The sequence below is a fragment of the Atta cephalotes genome (genome assembly GCF_000143395.1).
Source record: "Atta cephalotes unplaced genomic scaffold scaffold00020, whole genome shotgun sequence".
Taxonomy (NCBI): Eukaryota; Metazoa; Arthropoda; class Insecta; order Hymenoptera; family Formicidae; genus Atta; species Atta cephalotes.
In genome coordinates this window covers 1,829,946-1,844,446 of record NW_012130084.1, presented here as the reverse complement: position 1 = coordinate 1,844,446, position 14,501 = coordinate 1,829,946, and the positions used below count along the sequence as shown (strand labels likewise).

Below are 14,501 nucleotides of genomic sequence, written 5' to 3'. Positions count from 1 at the left end.
TATATATATATATATATATATATATATATATATATATACCATATTTGTCATATATATATATATATATATATATACCATATTTGATATCTTCCGGTCGAGATAATATTTTTCGACAATAAATGTGTGTGTGTATTTGCAGTATATTAACATCTTTTTAATAGATTGAGCATCAAATTATTAAAATAGTTTGTCTTATTAATTTAATTTGTTGTTAATTAAACTACTGTAATATTATTACAGTAGTTTAATTGCGTTTATAAGTCCGAAAAATCAATTCAGCGTGCAGTTCGAATGCTTACAAATATGATATATATGTACATATATAATATATACATAATAATTCTTTTGATTGAATTATTTAAGTATTAAAGATCTAGCTTTGACCGTTAGGACCATTACTTCTATTCCTTATTGTTGAAAAATGAATATATTTCTTTTATCGCTGCAATGATCACAACTATCTTTTACATACAGATTGGCTAACCAAAAACGCACATTCTGTATGAGTTACAGCTGCTGCGATCTAAAATCCATTCTACAATTGCATAAGTGTAGTTATAAATTGTAGTTATGAGAATTAACCAATCATAATCAAATATAAGGAAAATATTCGATTGCGATTGGTTAATTCGCACAATTACAACTATGCTTATGCAATTGTAGAATGGTCGTAATCTTATCCCTTGGTATATGGGTTATAGTTGCGCCGACAGCCAAAAGCTAATTAAGTGCGTACTTTTACATTGACTTTCCACTGATTTCCAAACTGACTTTCAAACTCTAATTATTTCCATCATTGACATTATAATTAATTAGAAAGAATTAATTTTGAAAGTTAGGGATTGTGTTATTTTTTTTAAAGCTTCAAGAACTTCGGAAACTCAAAAAAATATTTTTTTGTAAATCTGTTTATTAGGAAATATATGCTTTTATCATAAAAATATTTATGACAAAAACATAGATACATATAAATTACAGCATTTGCTTGAGTTTATTATTTGTTTACAGAGTGAACAAATAAGAACTATAATAAAAGCAAGAGGCATAAGTTATCCGAATGTCACTGGCAAGACCTTTGCTGTGTTTCGAGTTGACAGAAAACATCATTTAATGTCTTTAGTTTCTATGATTGGTAAGGCTAATTTTTACAAAGGAGATATTAAATTCGTATTAAAAATTGTAGAGTAATAATTTTTCGCTTACCGTGCGATTTTAATTTTTCCGCAGATCCATCGCCAGATTGGTTTGTTGGCGTTTCAGGACTCGAACTTTGTCTGTCTAATTGTTCCTGGATAGAGCATAAGCAATTAAATCTCTATCCTTACGATGCTGGCACTGACGACGGAATTACATACGTGGTAAAGTAAACAGATAACTTTTATTTTCAATTTCTTATAATTTATGATGGATGTTTTAGCATATTTTATAAGGAAAAATTGATTTAAAATTTCCGAAGAGCTCGCATCAAGATAAGCACGTTGATTTGTACTTCACTTAGTGGGCTGAAGGCCCTACTAAAAAAAAAGAGATACTTGTCAATTGTCAGCGTGGAGGGATCATAATAACCCTTCTTGAGAGAGAATACCTTAATTTTATCCTCGTAGTACGCAACAAGAATTGCTGACGTTGTTGCTCCCTCGGCATTTTTCCGAGTGAGAATTTTCCTTCTTCTATCTTTTCTTATTTTTCTCGCGAAAAATCTTTCTCCATGCGTTAACAGCGAGAATTTATAAATTATACATTTCTTGTAACAGCAGGTCTATTCGTTATTATGTTAAGATCGGATAAAAATATTAGCTGGAAAAAAATTTGAAGAGAAATAAAATTACAAGAAAGATATCTTATAACAAATATTTATAATTTCGTAAAGTAATATTTATTTTCCTCATTAATTATTATTAGTCGCCCGATTCGCCGACGGATCCACAGATTCCGATTCATCGTATCACATCAACGTATCCGAATGATTCGAGATCACCTTTTTACGATTCGTCTGGTCTAGACATGAAACCTCTCGCGAAGCTTTATCTCAACAGGCAGAGATTATACGAGAAGACCTGCGATAATTTGGATGATACACTAACTGATACAGGTACAGTGCATACGAATAAAAAATAAAATAGAAAATATAATTTAAGAAATGTGCTTGTGGAAAATTTATGATAGTTAATTGTATCACTTGGAAATTTTAAAGTAGCGCATTAATGTCTGACCTGCAGTTTTCTCGACGATGTAAAAAATTTATATCTCACCGAGGAGAAAAAATGCAGAATTAAACACCAGTTCTAAAACACTAAAACTCGTGAACGAGTTTCCGCGAAGTTGACCGATTAACATTTATCATGAATTTCCACGTCACGTGCAGATCCGCATAATTATTCCCTAAATTGTTCATGCAAGAACTATTTTAAAACGGAATAAGTCTAGATAAACGTCTGTTTATTTTTTGCGTAATTTGTGAAACTATTTTTCGCTTCGCAACATATCATTTGCTTTCTATTCTTTCTATAGATTGCATGATAAATGTGTAATACGTAAATTACGTCATTACTAATTGTATAACGTAATTCTTGTTTTAAGTGCATTCATTATGAACTTTAGACATACAGTTTTTATGTGAAACATCTAAAAAGATAATCGATGTTTTTTTGTACGTAGAAGCCTGTAAACTGTCTTCTTGGGGCGAGTGGAGCGAATGTTCGGTCACCTGCGGCAAAGGCACCAAGCTGAGACAACGTCATTTTCGCAACGAAGCTGCGGCTATTGCGAACAAATGCAGCACGTCTCTCACAGATCGAAGAGCCTGCTACAATACACAAAATCCGTATTGGTAATGACATCTTTTTTTAATCTCGTTTGATAAAAATTAATTTATAAAATTTCTCAAAATTTTTTATTTTTTATTTACTTATTATTACAAATTTCTTTATTTACTAATGAATCCCTCTCTCTCTCTCTCTCTCTCTTTCTCTCTCGTGTTTTATTTTTCTTTTTATTAAGAAAGTTGTTTGATTCAAAGATATTATGATGAGCAAAAAAGTTTTTCTAAAATTTTCTAAACTTTTTCTAAAATTTAAAACAAAATTTTTTTTAATTTTTCTAAAATTTTCTAAATTTTTTAAAAATGTTCTAAAACTTTTTAATTTCTCATTCTATATTATTAATTTCTGAAAAAATATCTTAAATTTCTTAGATTTTATAAAATTTCATCAGAAATAGGAAGAAAAATCTTATAGTAATCTTAAAATATTTCATAATTCACGCATATAAAGAATTCTAGAAGAGATCGATGTGTTTTTTAAATTGCTTGGAATGAAATCTCATTACAAAAGAATCAAAATATTGCCACTAGTAAAAATATTTACACTCTTGAATAAGAGCGGCAGATTTTCATTCTTTTTTTTTTTAAGTAAGATTTCATTTTCTTGATTTACTCTAAAGGAAAAAATCTCATTTTTTTTAAAAAAATGAGATTTCTTTCCTTTGAAGTACTTAAATCTCACTCCAGAAAAGAATGAAAATTTATTATTCTTATTTAAAAGAGCAAATATTTTCACTCTTTTTAATAATACAGTATTTTCATAATAATAGATAGTATTTTCACTCTTTTGGATTAAGATTTCTCCAGGAAAGTGTGTAATCGTTTTCGGCACTTTTGAAATGTGTTTCAATTTGTTCAAAAAAATTTGTTTAAAAAAATTTTCTAAAAAGTATATGTATAAAATTATTCAGAAATCTTAAAGAACTTTATATAAAAATTTTGAAAAATTATATGAAAAATTCTAAGAAAAACTTTCATCAGGGATATAACATTAAAATTCCGAAATGATTACTGAAAGTGACTCAGTAATGATTTATTTCAATTAATGATTTATTTTAACACCACTTTGACGTTATCATCACAATTGTTACACTGCTTGAGTTGTATTGTGAAATAATTGCATTTATAATTTACCAGCGTTAACGGTCGTGACGATGGACTATTGGAGAGCGAAAAGTGCGAGTTAACCCAATGGAGTGCGTGGAGTGCATGCTCATCAAGCTGTAGCGACGGTATCAAGATCCGATCTAGAAATTTCCGGCAGAAGAAATATCGAAAGCAGTGCAGAGCCGCGGCGAATGGGCCGCAACTCCAGCAATCCATCAATTGCGAAAATCAACCTTGCGATGGCGAAGACACGGAGGAGGTAAGGCAACGATTGAATCATTTGGACAACGATGATGAAGACGAGGATTATACCGGTGAGATGGCGGACGGGAACGGACAGGAATGGTTGCAGGTATGAGAACGTTTAGAGATATCGAAACTAAACGATCAAATGGAAACGAGATTTCCAACGAAGCTGATTCGCGAAGTCCGAAAATGTATTAAATTACAATTGATAAACTTACTATTGTTTACTACGATTGCTAAGGTTTACTTTATAGAAAAGAAAAAAAACGATATTCAAATTCTATGATAAATCCGATACTGACTTTTCTTCAGCAAAAGTTTTATCAAGAACCATAATTATTGAGATTTTTTAATTTTCTATATTAAACATTCTCGAATTTTATATTAATATATTATTTTGTTGAGATCTCGATAAAGAATTAATCAAAATAAATAATTCTCTTATTTCATCCTCGGAGGATTAAGAAGCAAAGCTTTTTTAATCTGCTTAATTTATTTTTAATTAAATTTTAATTTCAATTAAATTTGTCAAATATTTTTATTTTGATTTATTAATTTTCCTTAGATTTTTTTTTCACATGCGAGTCGCTTTGTTTATTTTATTTTATTTTGATAAAATCGAATCTGATTTTCAAGTAACATTTAGTCCGTGAATTGATATTTATTTTCCGGTTTTCGAATTTTATATTCAAACAAGTAAAAACACATTCGATCAACTTAGTCCTTTGAAAAATTAAGTTCGTCAAAAGGTTCGATCATATATGACTAACTATTGATGTACTTTATATCAAGCGGACTTCGTATCTCTCACATAAACAGAATAAACGATCCGCTTGATATTTATTACAACGAATCCAGCAGCTTTGCTAAGTATTAAATCACCAGACAGCCAGCGGCGATAGCTTCGCACGAGTAATCGATATCTGTATACCATTTCTCGTAGATCCATCCATGGCACTGGCACCCTCACGTAAGTCACGCGATATCAGCAAGGGAAATCTAGCACCTCGGCGTACGAAAAATTTAATATATTCTTTTTATAGACTGCCATTAGAGCACGCAAGAAGCAATAAATATAAACCTGAAGATCAAAAGCACATTGAAGGATCCAAATACCATGAAGAATTAATTTTTTTCTTCTCTTTATTAAATATTACTACAGATACATTTCCGAGTGCTTTTAAATTCCCTTGCTATATCACGACAGCTTTACTATCAAAGATACAGTGGCTTGTTTTTCTTTTTAACGCGGTTTATTCTTGCCATCAAGAAAACGACATATTTAAATTTATGCTTAATAAGATTTGTTCGCTGAGAACGATAAAAAAAAAACAAGCAACTTTTACGAATTTGAAAAACATTGTCTTAACAGCTAAAACTTTTTGTCTTCATTATATTAGGTAAAAATCTTTCAAAATTTTTAGTTTCTTCATCATCAAACAATACCTGATTAGAATTTTCTATAGATATCGAGATATGTTATTCTTAAGACGTGAAATTAAAAGAAAAAATTCTAAAAATTTAAAGTTTTACGTGACAAGACAACTCTTTAAATATTGCGATAGCTTGTGATATCACAACTGCAACGAATAGAGAATTTTAACCTAATAATTTGATAAAATAATTATTAACCGCCATTATCATACACTTATATTTACAATATTTTACATGCATAATCATCGTGTAAAGAATGATATGATCAAGTATCATTAAATTATTTTGGCAATAAGTAAACTCCATGATTAACAAAAATTCATATTAAACGCAAGAGTAAAAAAACTTATATTTTTCAAAATCTTTTTTAATACTCATTTAGAAGAGCAAACTTCTTTGTCATACTTTCTAATATTCATATCAGACTAGAGATTGAGATTGAAATTGAATTTGACCAATTAAAACAAAGTTCACTAAACTTGATATTTCCTTTCTTCTGATTGGTTCTGATTGGAAATTCAATCTCGATCTCGATCTCAATCTCTAGTCTGATACGGGTATTACAATTAATATACATTTTCAATATAGCGCATGGCTAAATAACTTTCAGTTAGAAAAAAAGCTTTATGCAATGGAAATGCTCATTTGAAAGATTTTTCAAATTTATCACAAATGCTTGGCAGAAAAGAAAAAAGTTCGCTTCTACAACTTTCTCTATAAATTGTCCTTTTTTATGTTGATCGAGTTTTTATTCTTGGCTGTAGACTTGTCCTGACGATCGCTATACAGAATGGTCCACATGGTCGCTGTGCACTGCTAGTTGTGGACCTGGCATCAAGATGAGATCCAGGCAATTATTGTATTCAGAGCAATCGGATAAGGATGATGAGAAGTGCAAGATGCAAATGCTGCCGTGCATAGCCGAAATTTCGAGCTGTAATTACACGACAAAAGAGGCAGAAGGTAAAGTGCTAACTGTCAATTTTTCTAATTTTACAGTATGAAACAAGAAAGAGTCGACAATGCGAAAAATTCGAATGATATTTGATTCGTTGCACTTTAGGTATAAATAACATGTACTAAAAATAATCGGTATAAAAATGTATCTCCGTCATATATTTTTACTAATAAAATTTTTACCAATAATTAGTCATTATTTTAGCCACGCATTTTATCTTCATTACTATAACTGCGCGTCTTTTGTATTATCTGTATAACTATAACAACAAAATACTAATTAGAGATTTATAATTAGAGATTTGTAGCGAACCTCTGCAGAAGGGAAATTGTCATGGCAACGAATTACGAACCTACTTCGACAAACAGATGGGCCGCTGTCATTATTTCTTTTACACTGGATGCGGCGGTAATCGAAACAATTTCCCAAACGAGCAGGATTGTTACAAAGTTTGCAAGAATTTTCAAAGTAAGTTAATCAGATTGCACGCCATATTCACTTGTTTTGTAATGAAGCATCATGATAAAGTTGTTAATTATGAGATCTCCGCACGCATGTATATGCTAATAAAATTTTGTATTAATTCACAGTGAAATATAGATTTCTGAAAAAGTAAAAATTCCTGAAGTATTCCAATTGCAATGGAACATGATATTAGGGTATTTTCGAGGTTGCTCATTTCGAATCTGATCTCGAATTTTGAAAATTTGAAATGGTGAATTCAAAATGGCGAACAAAAATGCTAAAAGTACTCCGATTCCGGTAAAATTTGTATTGACTGCGTTCAACAGAGAAAACTAATCAATTAACGCTTAGATTGATTCTTTAATATGATTGATTTCTACAGTTAAGTCCAGCAAATAAAAACTAAAGGCAAGAACAATCATATTAAAGAATCACTATAAGTATATCCATCGAGAGGCCGCTAATTTCGAATCATATTTTAAATTTTGAAAATTTAAAATGGCAGGACTAATATAGACCAGATCTAAAATAACAGACCAAAACCCAAAAAGTAGTCGTATGTTAACATCGACTTGTGTTTTTAAGTTCTTCGTTTTGCTGAACATGAATTTGTATTCAAAATTGCAAAATGGCAGAGCAATATCATTTATGCATCTGCATGCCTAAGATGCGTTCCAAAACTCCGTCAATTCCGAATATCTTTTATCTTTGTTCAACTTTCATTTGTTCAACTTTCCTAAAACTAAATATTTCTTTCATCATATTCAAATACATTTTTGTTAAACAATCGTTTTTTTTTTCAATGTATTAAATCCAATTACTTTTAACATTTTGGTCTGTCACATTGGATCCGCCACTTGAATTTTGTAATACAGTCCTCAGAATTACGCTTAGCGACTAAAATAACGTATTATATATAAGTCTGCTTTTTATTGCTGCACTTTCTAAATTAGTACACACAGTGCAATAAGTTAAAGTGAAACAAATATTTGTTTGTTTCATTTTAACTTATTGCACCGGTTCAGAGTGCAGCAATAAGAAACAGACCTTATATGTATAACTTCTGATTACAAGTATATATAATCGAACTTTGAATTTTTACAACTTTTTAGTAACTTATCCCCTTAAGCGCTTTTAAAATTAATATTCTCGCACTTGTGCGTTCATAAGTGATATTTGATAACAAATCCAAAAAGTGGCAAAAAAGTGGCACATCTACAATAAAACATATCTTAAGAAACAGACACATTAGCATGATAAATTGATTGATTTTAGGTGGAACATCATAAAATACGTAACAATAGCGACATAACAATAAGAAAAAAGTAATAAGTTGCCCCCGTCCATATAATATTTATTATACTGTCGGAATCAATAGTATCTATTATTTTTATGATTTGTATATTTCCGTTAGAGAAAGTACAAAAACTCGAATGATATGATTGATTGGCGATGTATAAATGCTTTTTTTATATATATATTTATTACAGACCTTATGCAACTTTTCAAGTTATTATTGTTGCCAACAAGCAAATACTTGACCAAAAATTCTAAAATCTAAAACGTTGAGAATACGTCCACCAATTGGAACTTTCTAATTTTGATAAAGTAAACGTACAATATTTATGTCTGCTGTATGTGTGCTGTATATTTACTTTATCAAAATTAGAAAGTTCATTTTTTCGACAATCTATCTCACTGTGCAATTATGATATCTACGACAACAATTCTTTCGCTCTCTCAGATTTACTATGGCTAACTATGACTACAGTCTTCACTTGATGCAAATGCATCTCTGAAACAGTCTCCGATTGGTCCATTAGTAAAGTTGTTTCTTCTGATTGGTCAATTAAATATTTAGAAACATTTGTAGTATTAAATGGACTGCAATCTCTCTGCAATCTCTATTATTCCTGCTTGTTATATGCATGTTAATTTCTTTCTGATAAATTAATCTTAAAATTTTAATATTCTATATTAGAAAATACTAAAGATTTATTGATATATTAATAGATATTAATATGCAAAAAAATATTAATTATTACTAATACATGAAAAAAAGTCATAATAGGATTATAATAAATTAGATTATTATTTAAAGGATTATGCCCAGTTTGGGCCTCAGCTGAACAGCATTGAGACCTAGCTAGGATTATAAAGCATAAAAAAAGGATTAAAAAGTTTCATAAGCACAACTTTATAAAATGAGTCCCTTGAGTGCTACAACTGTTCAAAGTTCGCTATTATGTATTGTGTACTAGTGTGTAGGACTGATTTTATTCAATTTCTCAAATCTAGTATCTGGAATATGTCCAATCTTGACGAAGACAACTAAAATCTTTTTTGAACCCCAAATAAATAGTTATAAGTGATTATAATTTAATCGATAAAGAGGAGAGAGAGAAACACTCAAAGTATAAAACAAAAGGCTTTAATTGCCTGATTGAAATGTGGCCAATATATGAACCTTATTTCTCTTCCTCATCAGAACTCTAAATAAAAAAATATTAACTCTTCTTGCTGGCATATGAATGTCTTCGTCAAAATGTTGAGCATATCCCAGATAACTGTCAACCAGATTAATACACTGTATCAAATACATTTTAGATATTACTTCAATGTCTTTGGTACAATCCGCCGTCACTGGAGAGATGCCCTGGACACAGAGAAATTGGATAAAACTAATGGTACATGGTCATAATAGCAAACTTTGGATAGTTCTAGCACCCAGGAAAACTTCTCCTAAGTTGGAATTAATTATCTCCTAAGTTGAAATTTTTGATTCTCTTTTGATATCTTAAAATTTTAGGCTCTTAAAGTTGTTCATCCAACTCAAATTCTCCTATAAAACTGAGCATAATCCTTTATTTTACTCCATTAAGGTTTTCAAAAATTATACTTTTTCGTCTGATGAATTCTTAATCTGCATCATATATAACGCTTCTGACTTCCGCATTATCAGTAAATTATCTTTTCATGAATAATCAATTTGTGTTATACCTTGCACACGCTTACTAACGAATTCAGGAGAATTGAGGGGCAATATGTCGACAATTATGAAAAACTTGAAGGTGTCTCTTAGTAGTGTCCTCAGCTATCACATTCCCGTTCAGGAGCAACGCAGCACGAAAGCGAAGAGAGCGCAATACGGTGATAATTAATTGCTTTATACAAAAATTAATCATTCTCGTTAATATCAAATCAATATTTATAATAGAAATCCATTATATACACATATATTCACACAATACGTATATTCTATTCTTACGGACAATACGAATTTAAAAACCATTAGCCGAGAAATGCAATGCATAGAAATTTCTGCTTCGCTGACGATCATCTTGCGCATCTTTACAGAAAAGGAGAACTTTAAAGGCATTCAAGCGAGCAGTCAGATAATGGAATCAAATGAAAATAGCAAAGTGGACTGTCAGGTTACCGAATGGAGTAAATGGACTCGTTGTGATAACTGTCGTGGATACACTATGAGCACCAGAACAATTGTGGTATTATTAGAAATTTATTCATGTATTTATTAAAATTTTTCGATACTTATGATACAGAACAAAAACACAATAATGTTTCAAAGAGCAATAACTATTATTCCTCCAAAGAGCAATAACTATTATTCCTCCATTAAATCCTCCAATCAAAGAAATTATACATATATATATATATATATATATATATGTATAATTTCACGTATTGCGTTGTAAAAGAATGAACGTAAATCTAAAATTGATTTTTTTTTGCGAACAGATTCCAGCCGAGAATGGAGGTAAAAGTTGTCCAAAGAAGATTCTTCGAAAAAAGAAATGCCACAAGATTCCGCCTTGTTGTAAGTATTATTTTATCTAATTTATCACTAAATTAATTTAATTATTGAAACGATTATGAAAGCTTAATGTATTCATATATTGCTAAATTTTTAAATATCTTTTATCATATAAAAAAAGAATTTTTGTTTTTTTTTTAATCAATTCTATTAAAGATTAATATAATAAGAAATAAATTTTATAGCTCTACAGGGTGATGGAACAGGTCAGCGATTTCATAGAGACAAAAATACCGGAACCGATTACGAGAGTAAGTCCTATGTCGCTTTAAAATATCACTTCAAATGGATAAATAAAATTCGCGGAATTCTGTGAATTTGGAATTTATTTCATCAGAATTTCCATTTTTATTTCTTTACATAAATATATAAAAAAATATTAAATTTACACTATAAATTTAACGAGTACATAACGATTAATTAAATTTCTCCGTACAAAGAAAAATTGTTTCAGCAAATAAAATTGACGTTTCGATAAAAACGTATTCATGAAGGAGTCCGTCAAACGAATTAGATGAAACAAATTTATTGAATACATGATCTGATTGGGGAGTTTAATATATACTTGATAAAATATTTTAACAAAATTCAAAGAAAAAAAGTAGTAATGGCAATTATATAAAGAGATAACTATACAAGTTTATAATATTATATAAAATAATAAAATTAACATAAGAAAAAATTGTACTCAATCTGGTCTAGCGATTTTCGCTAAGTCCAACATTGAAAATTGATTAAGTTCAAAGCAAAATATATTTGTGAATATTGAAAATGTTTCACATTTTCAATTAATGTTTAGAAACGTTTTCTATTTTGGATGCAATAAAGTTTTAACCAACTATGTATCTACAAACAGCAAGACTATATTAAGTATTGAGTATAATAGTTCCCTAGTTTAGTATTAGTCCAATATTGAATATAGTTATATATAGTAGAATAAACTACTTAATAGAATAAATTATATAATTGCATGAATATACAACTATAAAATAGTTGTATTCAACAATATCTATCTCGAATAATAAGGGTTCAGAGAAATCAAAATAAATAAAAAATATGAGTCAATATAAACTGATGCTGGATTGTAATATGTAAAACTTTTTAGTCAACTTTTTATTCAACTATACATATACATATATTTAACCACCCTTACTATACAAGAGGGGGTCACTAGTGACCGAGCGATTCCTGTTCGTGCAAGTTTCTTTGAGTCTTTCGGCAATTATAAATTATACTACATTTTATTTTATTATTTTATTATTATTTTCCAAAATGAAGTGCCAATATTTATTCTAGAAAGTTGAAAGTATATTGATAAATTTGTAAAGATTTTTTTAATCGTTCTGAATAGGTGAAAAAAACGGACGGATTCTAGTGCCCCCGTTTGTATGGATGATACACCAAATTGTAGCTGATTCGATAAGAGTTAATTTTGTTCAATTATAATATATCTACTTCTATATATAAAACTTAATATAGTTGCTATATTTTTCTTTCAGTGAAAAGTGATCGTAAGTTTTGTTTCTAATCATCTCGTTCGTAAAGTTACAGTGAATTGTAAAGTGACACCGTGGTCAATGTGGTCAAAGTGCAGTGCGACCTGCGACGAGGGATTACGAAGCAGAGTCAGAAGTATAACGGTGAAACCAAGAGGAGCCTGGGCGAAACTCTGTCCAACTTTGGTGGAATTCAAGAAGTGCCGCAAGATGGATTGTCCACAATAGACGAGCGTAACGTTTCCACAATCTTGTAGCTAGTTAATCGAGCGGTGCATTCTGTTTCGAACGTTGGAATTTATATGACTAGATTATGAGTGACCCTCCCTCTTAGATGTCACGCGGTTGAAATCTCGAAACGTATTTAGAAATACAGGTAACGAAGCTATATCAGAGAATAACATTGGACGACACAACTTTATCGGATATTCACGGATGTGAACGAACGTTCGTCATTTTCATAGCGAAGATAGAGTCTACGAGATAAAAAATCAGGGAAACAGTGAATGACATGACAAAATACATATTTCATTTGATTGCAAAGTTAAAGATATTTTAGATTCTGAAGTTAATTTAGTTAATATACGTTTATTTTAAAATACAATCATCTTCTTTGATTTACATATTAAATTTAATTTTCTAAGAAAAAACAAAAAATATAGATTTTCATTAATTCAAAATCAATAAAAGTAAATATTACTTCAAAAAAACAGAAAAGGAATTATTTGAATATGATTGTATAAAATAGAAAAATTCTTTATTTTGTGATATAGAAACTACAATTTGAACCAACATTTAACTATAGTACTTAAGACGCATTGCACGATTTGCTAATTATTTTCTATATATTGAAAAAAAATTAAATTAAAAAAATTTTTTAATATTTGTTTAAATAATTCTAAGTAAATTTTACTAAATGTAAACATACATTTATTCGATACAAAAAAATCATTAATTTGATTTAACTGTCATTTTTTTTATTAAGTAAATATTTATTTATTGTAAGTTTAAATGTTTACTTATTATTGGTACTATTCAAAGATATATGTATTAAGATATATTAAAATAATATTTAGTAATTTTTTTCAGTGTAGAGAACAGAAGTTCATGTAAAGTTTTTCTGTAATAGCTGTAGTGAAAAAAAAAAAGAGTTTTGGAATTGTTTCTACATTCATGTTCTCTGTCCTCCAGTGTAATTTACTACGCACAGGGAAATTGTACATTGTTTTGCGATACTTGTCGTGCCAATGCTGAATTACTTAATATTTCGTATAACTTTATTTACCTTAAAGATGTAATATGTGAAGGTTCTTTCCCAACATGATATTAAGTTAAGGCAAAATGGATTTGCATTCCAGTACGTCACACAGTTGTGTTTAAAAGAAAAGAGGAAACGTTAGAATTTTTACAATTATCCATACCTATAATAAAATAATATCGAATAATCATGGTAGTTTTTCGCGAAAGGCGAAGACAAATCATTTGATATCTATCTAATGATAGCAAAAGGATAAAATCAGAATATAACCGCGGCATAATAATATTAATGTTAAGAAAGTATTGCTCCTTTCTAGCGCGGGTAGTAAAATGCGAGGAAGATCACTCGTAATGACATTTATTTATACGCGTATCGTCATATTTGTAGCATTTATCACGCATTACAGATCTCATTGTAAGACCAAAGTTTATATAACAGCTTCAGTTAAAAACTGAGAACCACGATATTTTAAAATACTATTGTAAAATGCGATTTTGAGTCTGTTTTTTGTAACTGAACTAGTTTACATTTTTGTGACTCAAAGTGAGATATTTGATATTTGGCAAAAAGAGAAAAAGAGTGATTCTAGTGCAGTGTGCAGTCTAGTGCAGGAATAAAAAACAGACCTGTAGACATATCAGTAGTTTGATAGACAGTAAGTTGTTTGTTTGACGCGTAACGGGAAGTTTTATTAATATGGAATTTTCTTCATTGACAATAATGATATCGTAGATATGGTACAAAAAAGCTATTTACCTGTTATTCTTTTGTAAATCCATTATAATATAATATATTAAAAATAAATATAATCACTATAAGTGTATTCACATTATATATATATATATATATATATATATATATATATATATATAGTATATATA

At 29.5% G+C, this 14,501-nt stretch overlaps 1 protein-coding gene across 1 annotated transcript in view; it reads left to right on the top strand.

Annotated features, from left to right (window-relative positions):
- LOC105619257 (spondin-1) overlaps positions 1-12,590 on the top strand; it is a 40,159-nt gene extending 27,569 nt beyond the window's left edge. Inside the window, exons 5-16 of the mRNA XM_012200781.1 lie at positions 1,009-1,132; positions 1,228-1,358; positions 1,903-2,092; positions 2,659-2,830; positions 3,959-4,280; positions 6,373-6,571; positions 6,864-7,034; positions 10,059-10,181; positions 10,389-10,537; positions 10,791-10,869; positions 11,052-11,117; positions 12,412-12,590. Of these exons, the coding sequence (XP_012056171.1) occupies positions 1,009-1,132; positions 1,228-1,358; positions 1,903-2,092; positions 2,659-2,830; positions 3,959-4,280; positions 6,373-6,571; positions 6,864-7,034; positions 10,059-10,181; positions 10,389-10,537; positions 10,791-10,869; positions 11,052-11,117; positions 12,412-12,590 (1,905 nt within the window). The remainder of the gene's footprint in view (positions 1-1,008; positions 1,133-1,227; positions 1,359-1,902; positions 2,093-2,658; positions 2,831-3,958; positions 4,281-6,372; positions 6,572-6,863; positions 7,035-10,058; positions 10,182-10,388; positions 10,538-10,790; positions 10,870-11,051; positions 11,118-12,411) is intronic.
- Positions 12,591-14,501: the final 1,911 nt, after the last annotated feature.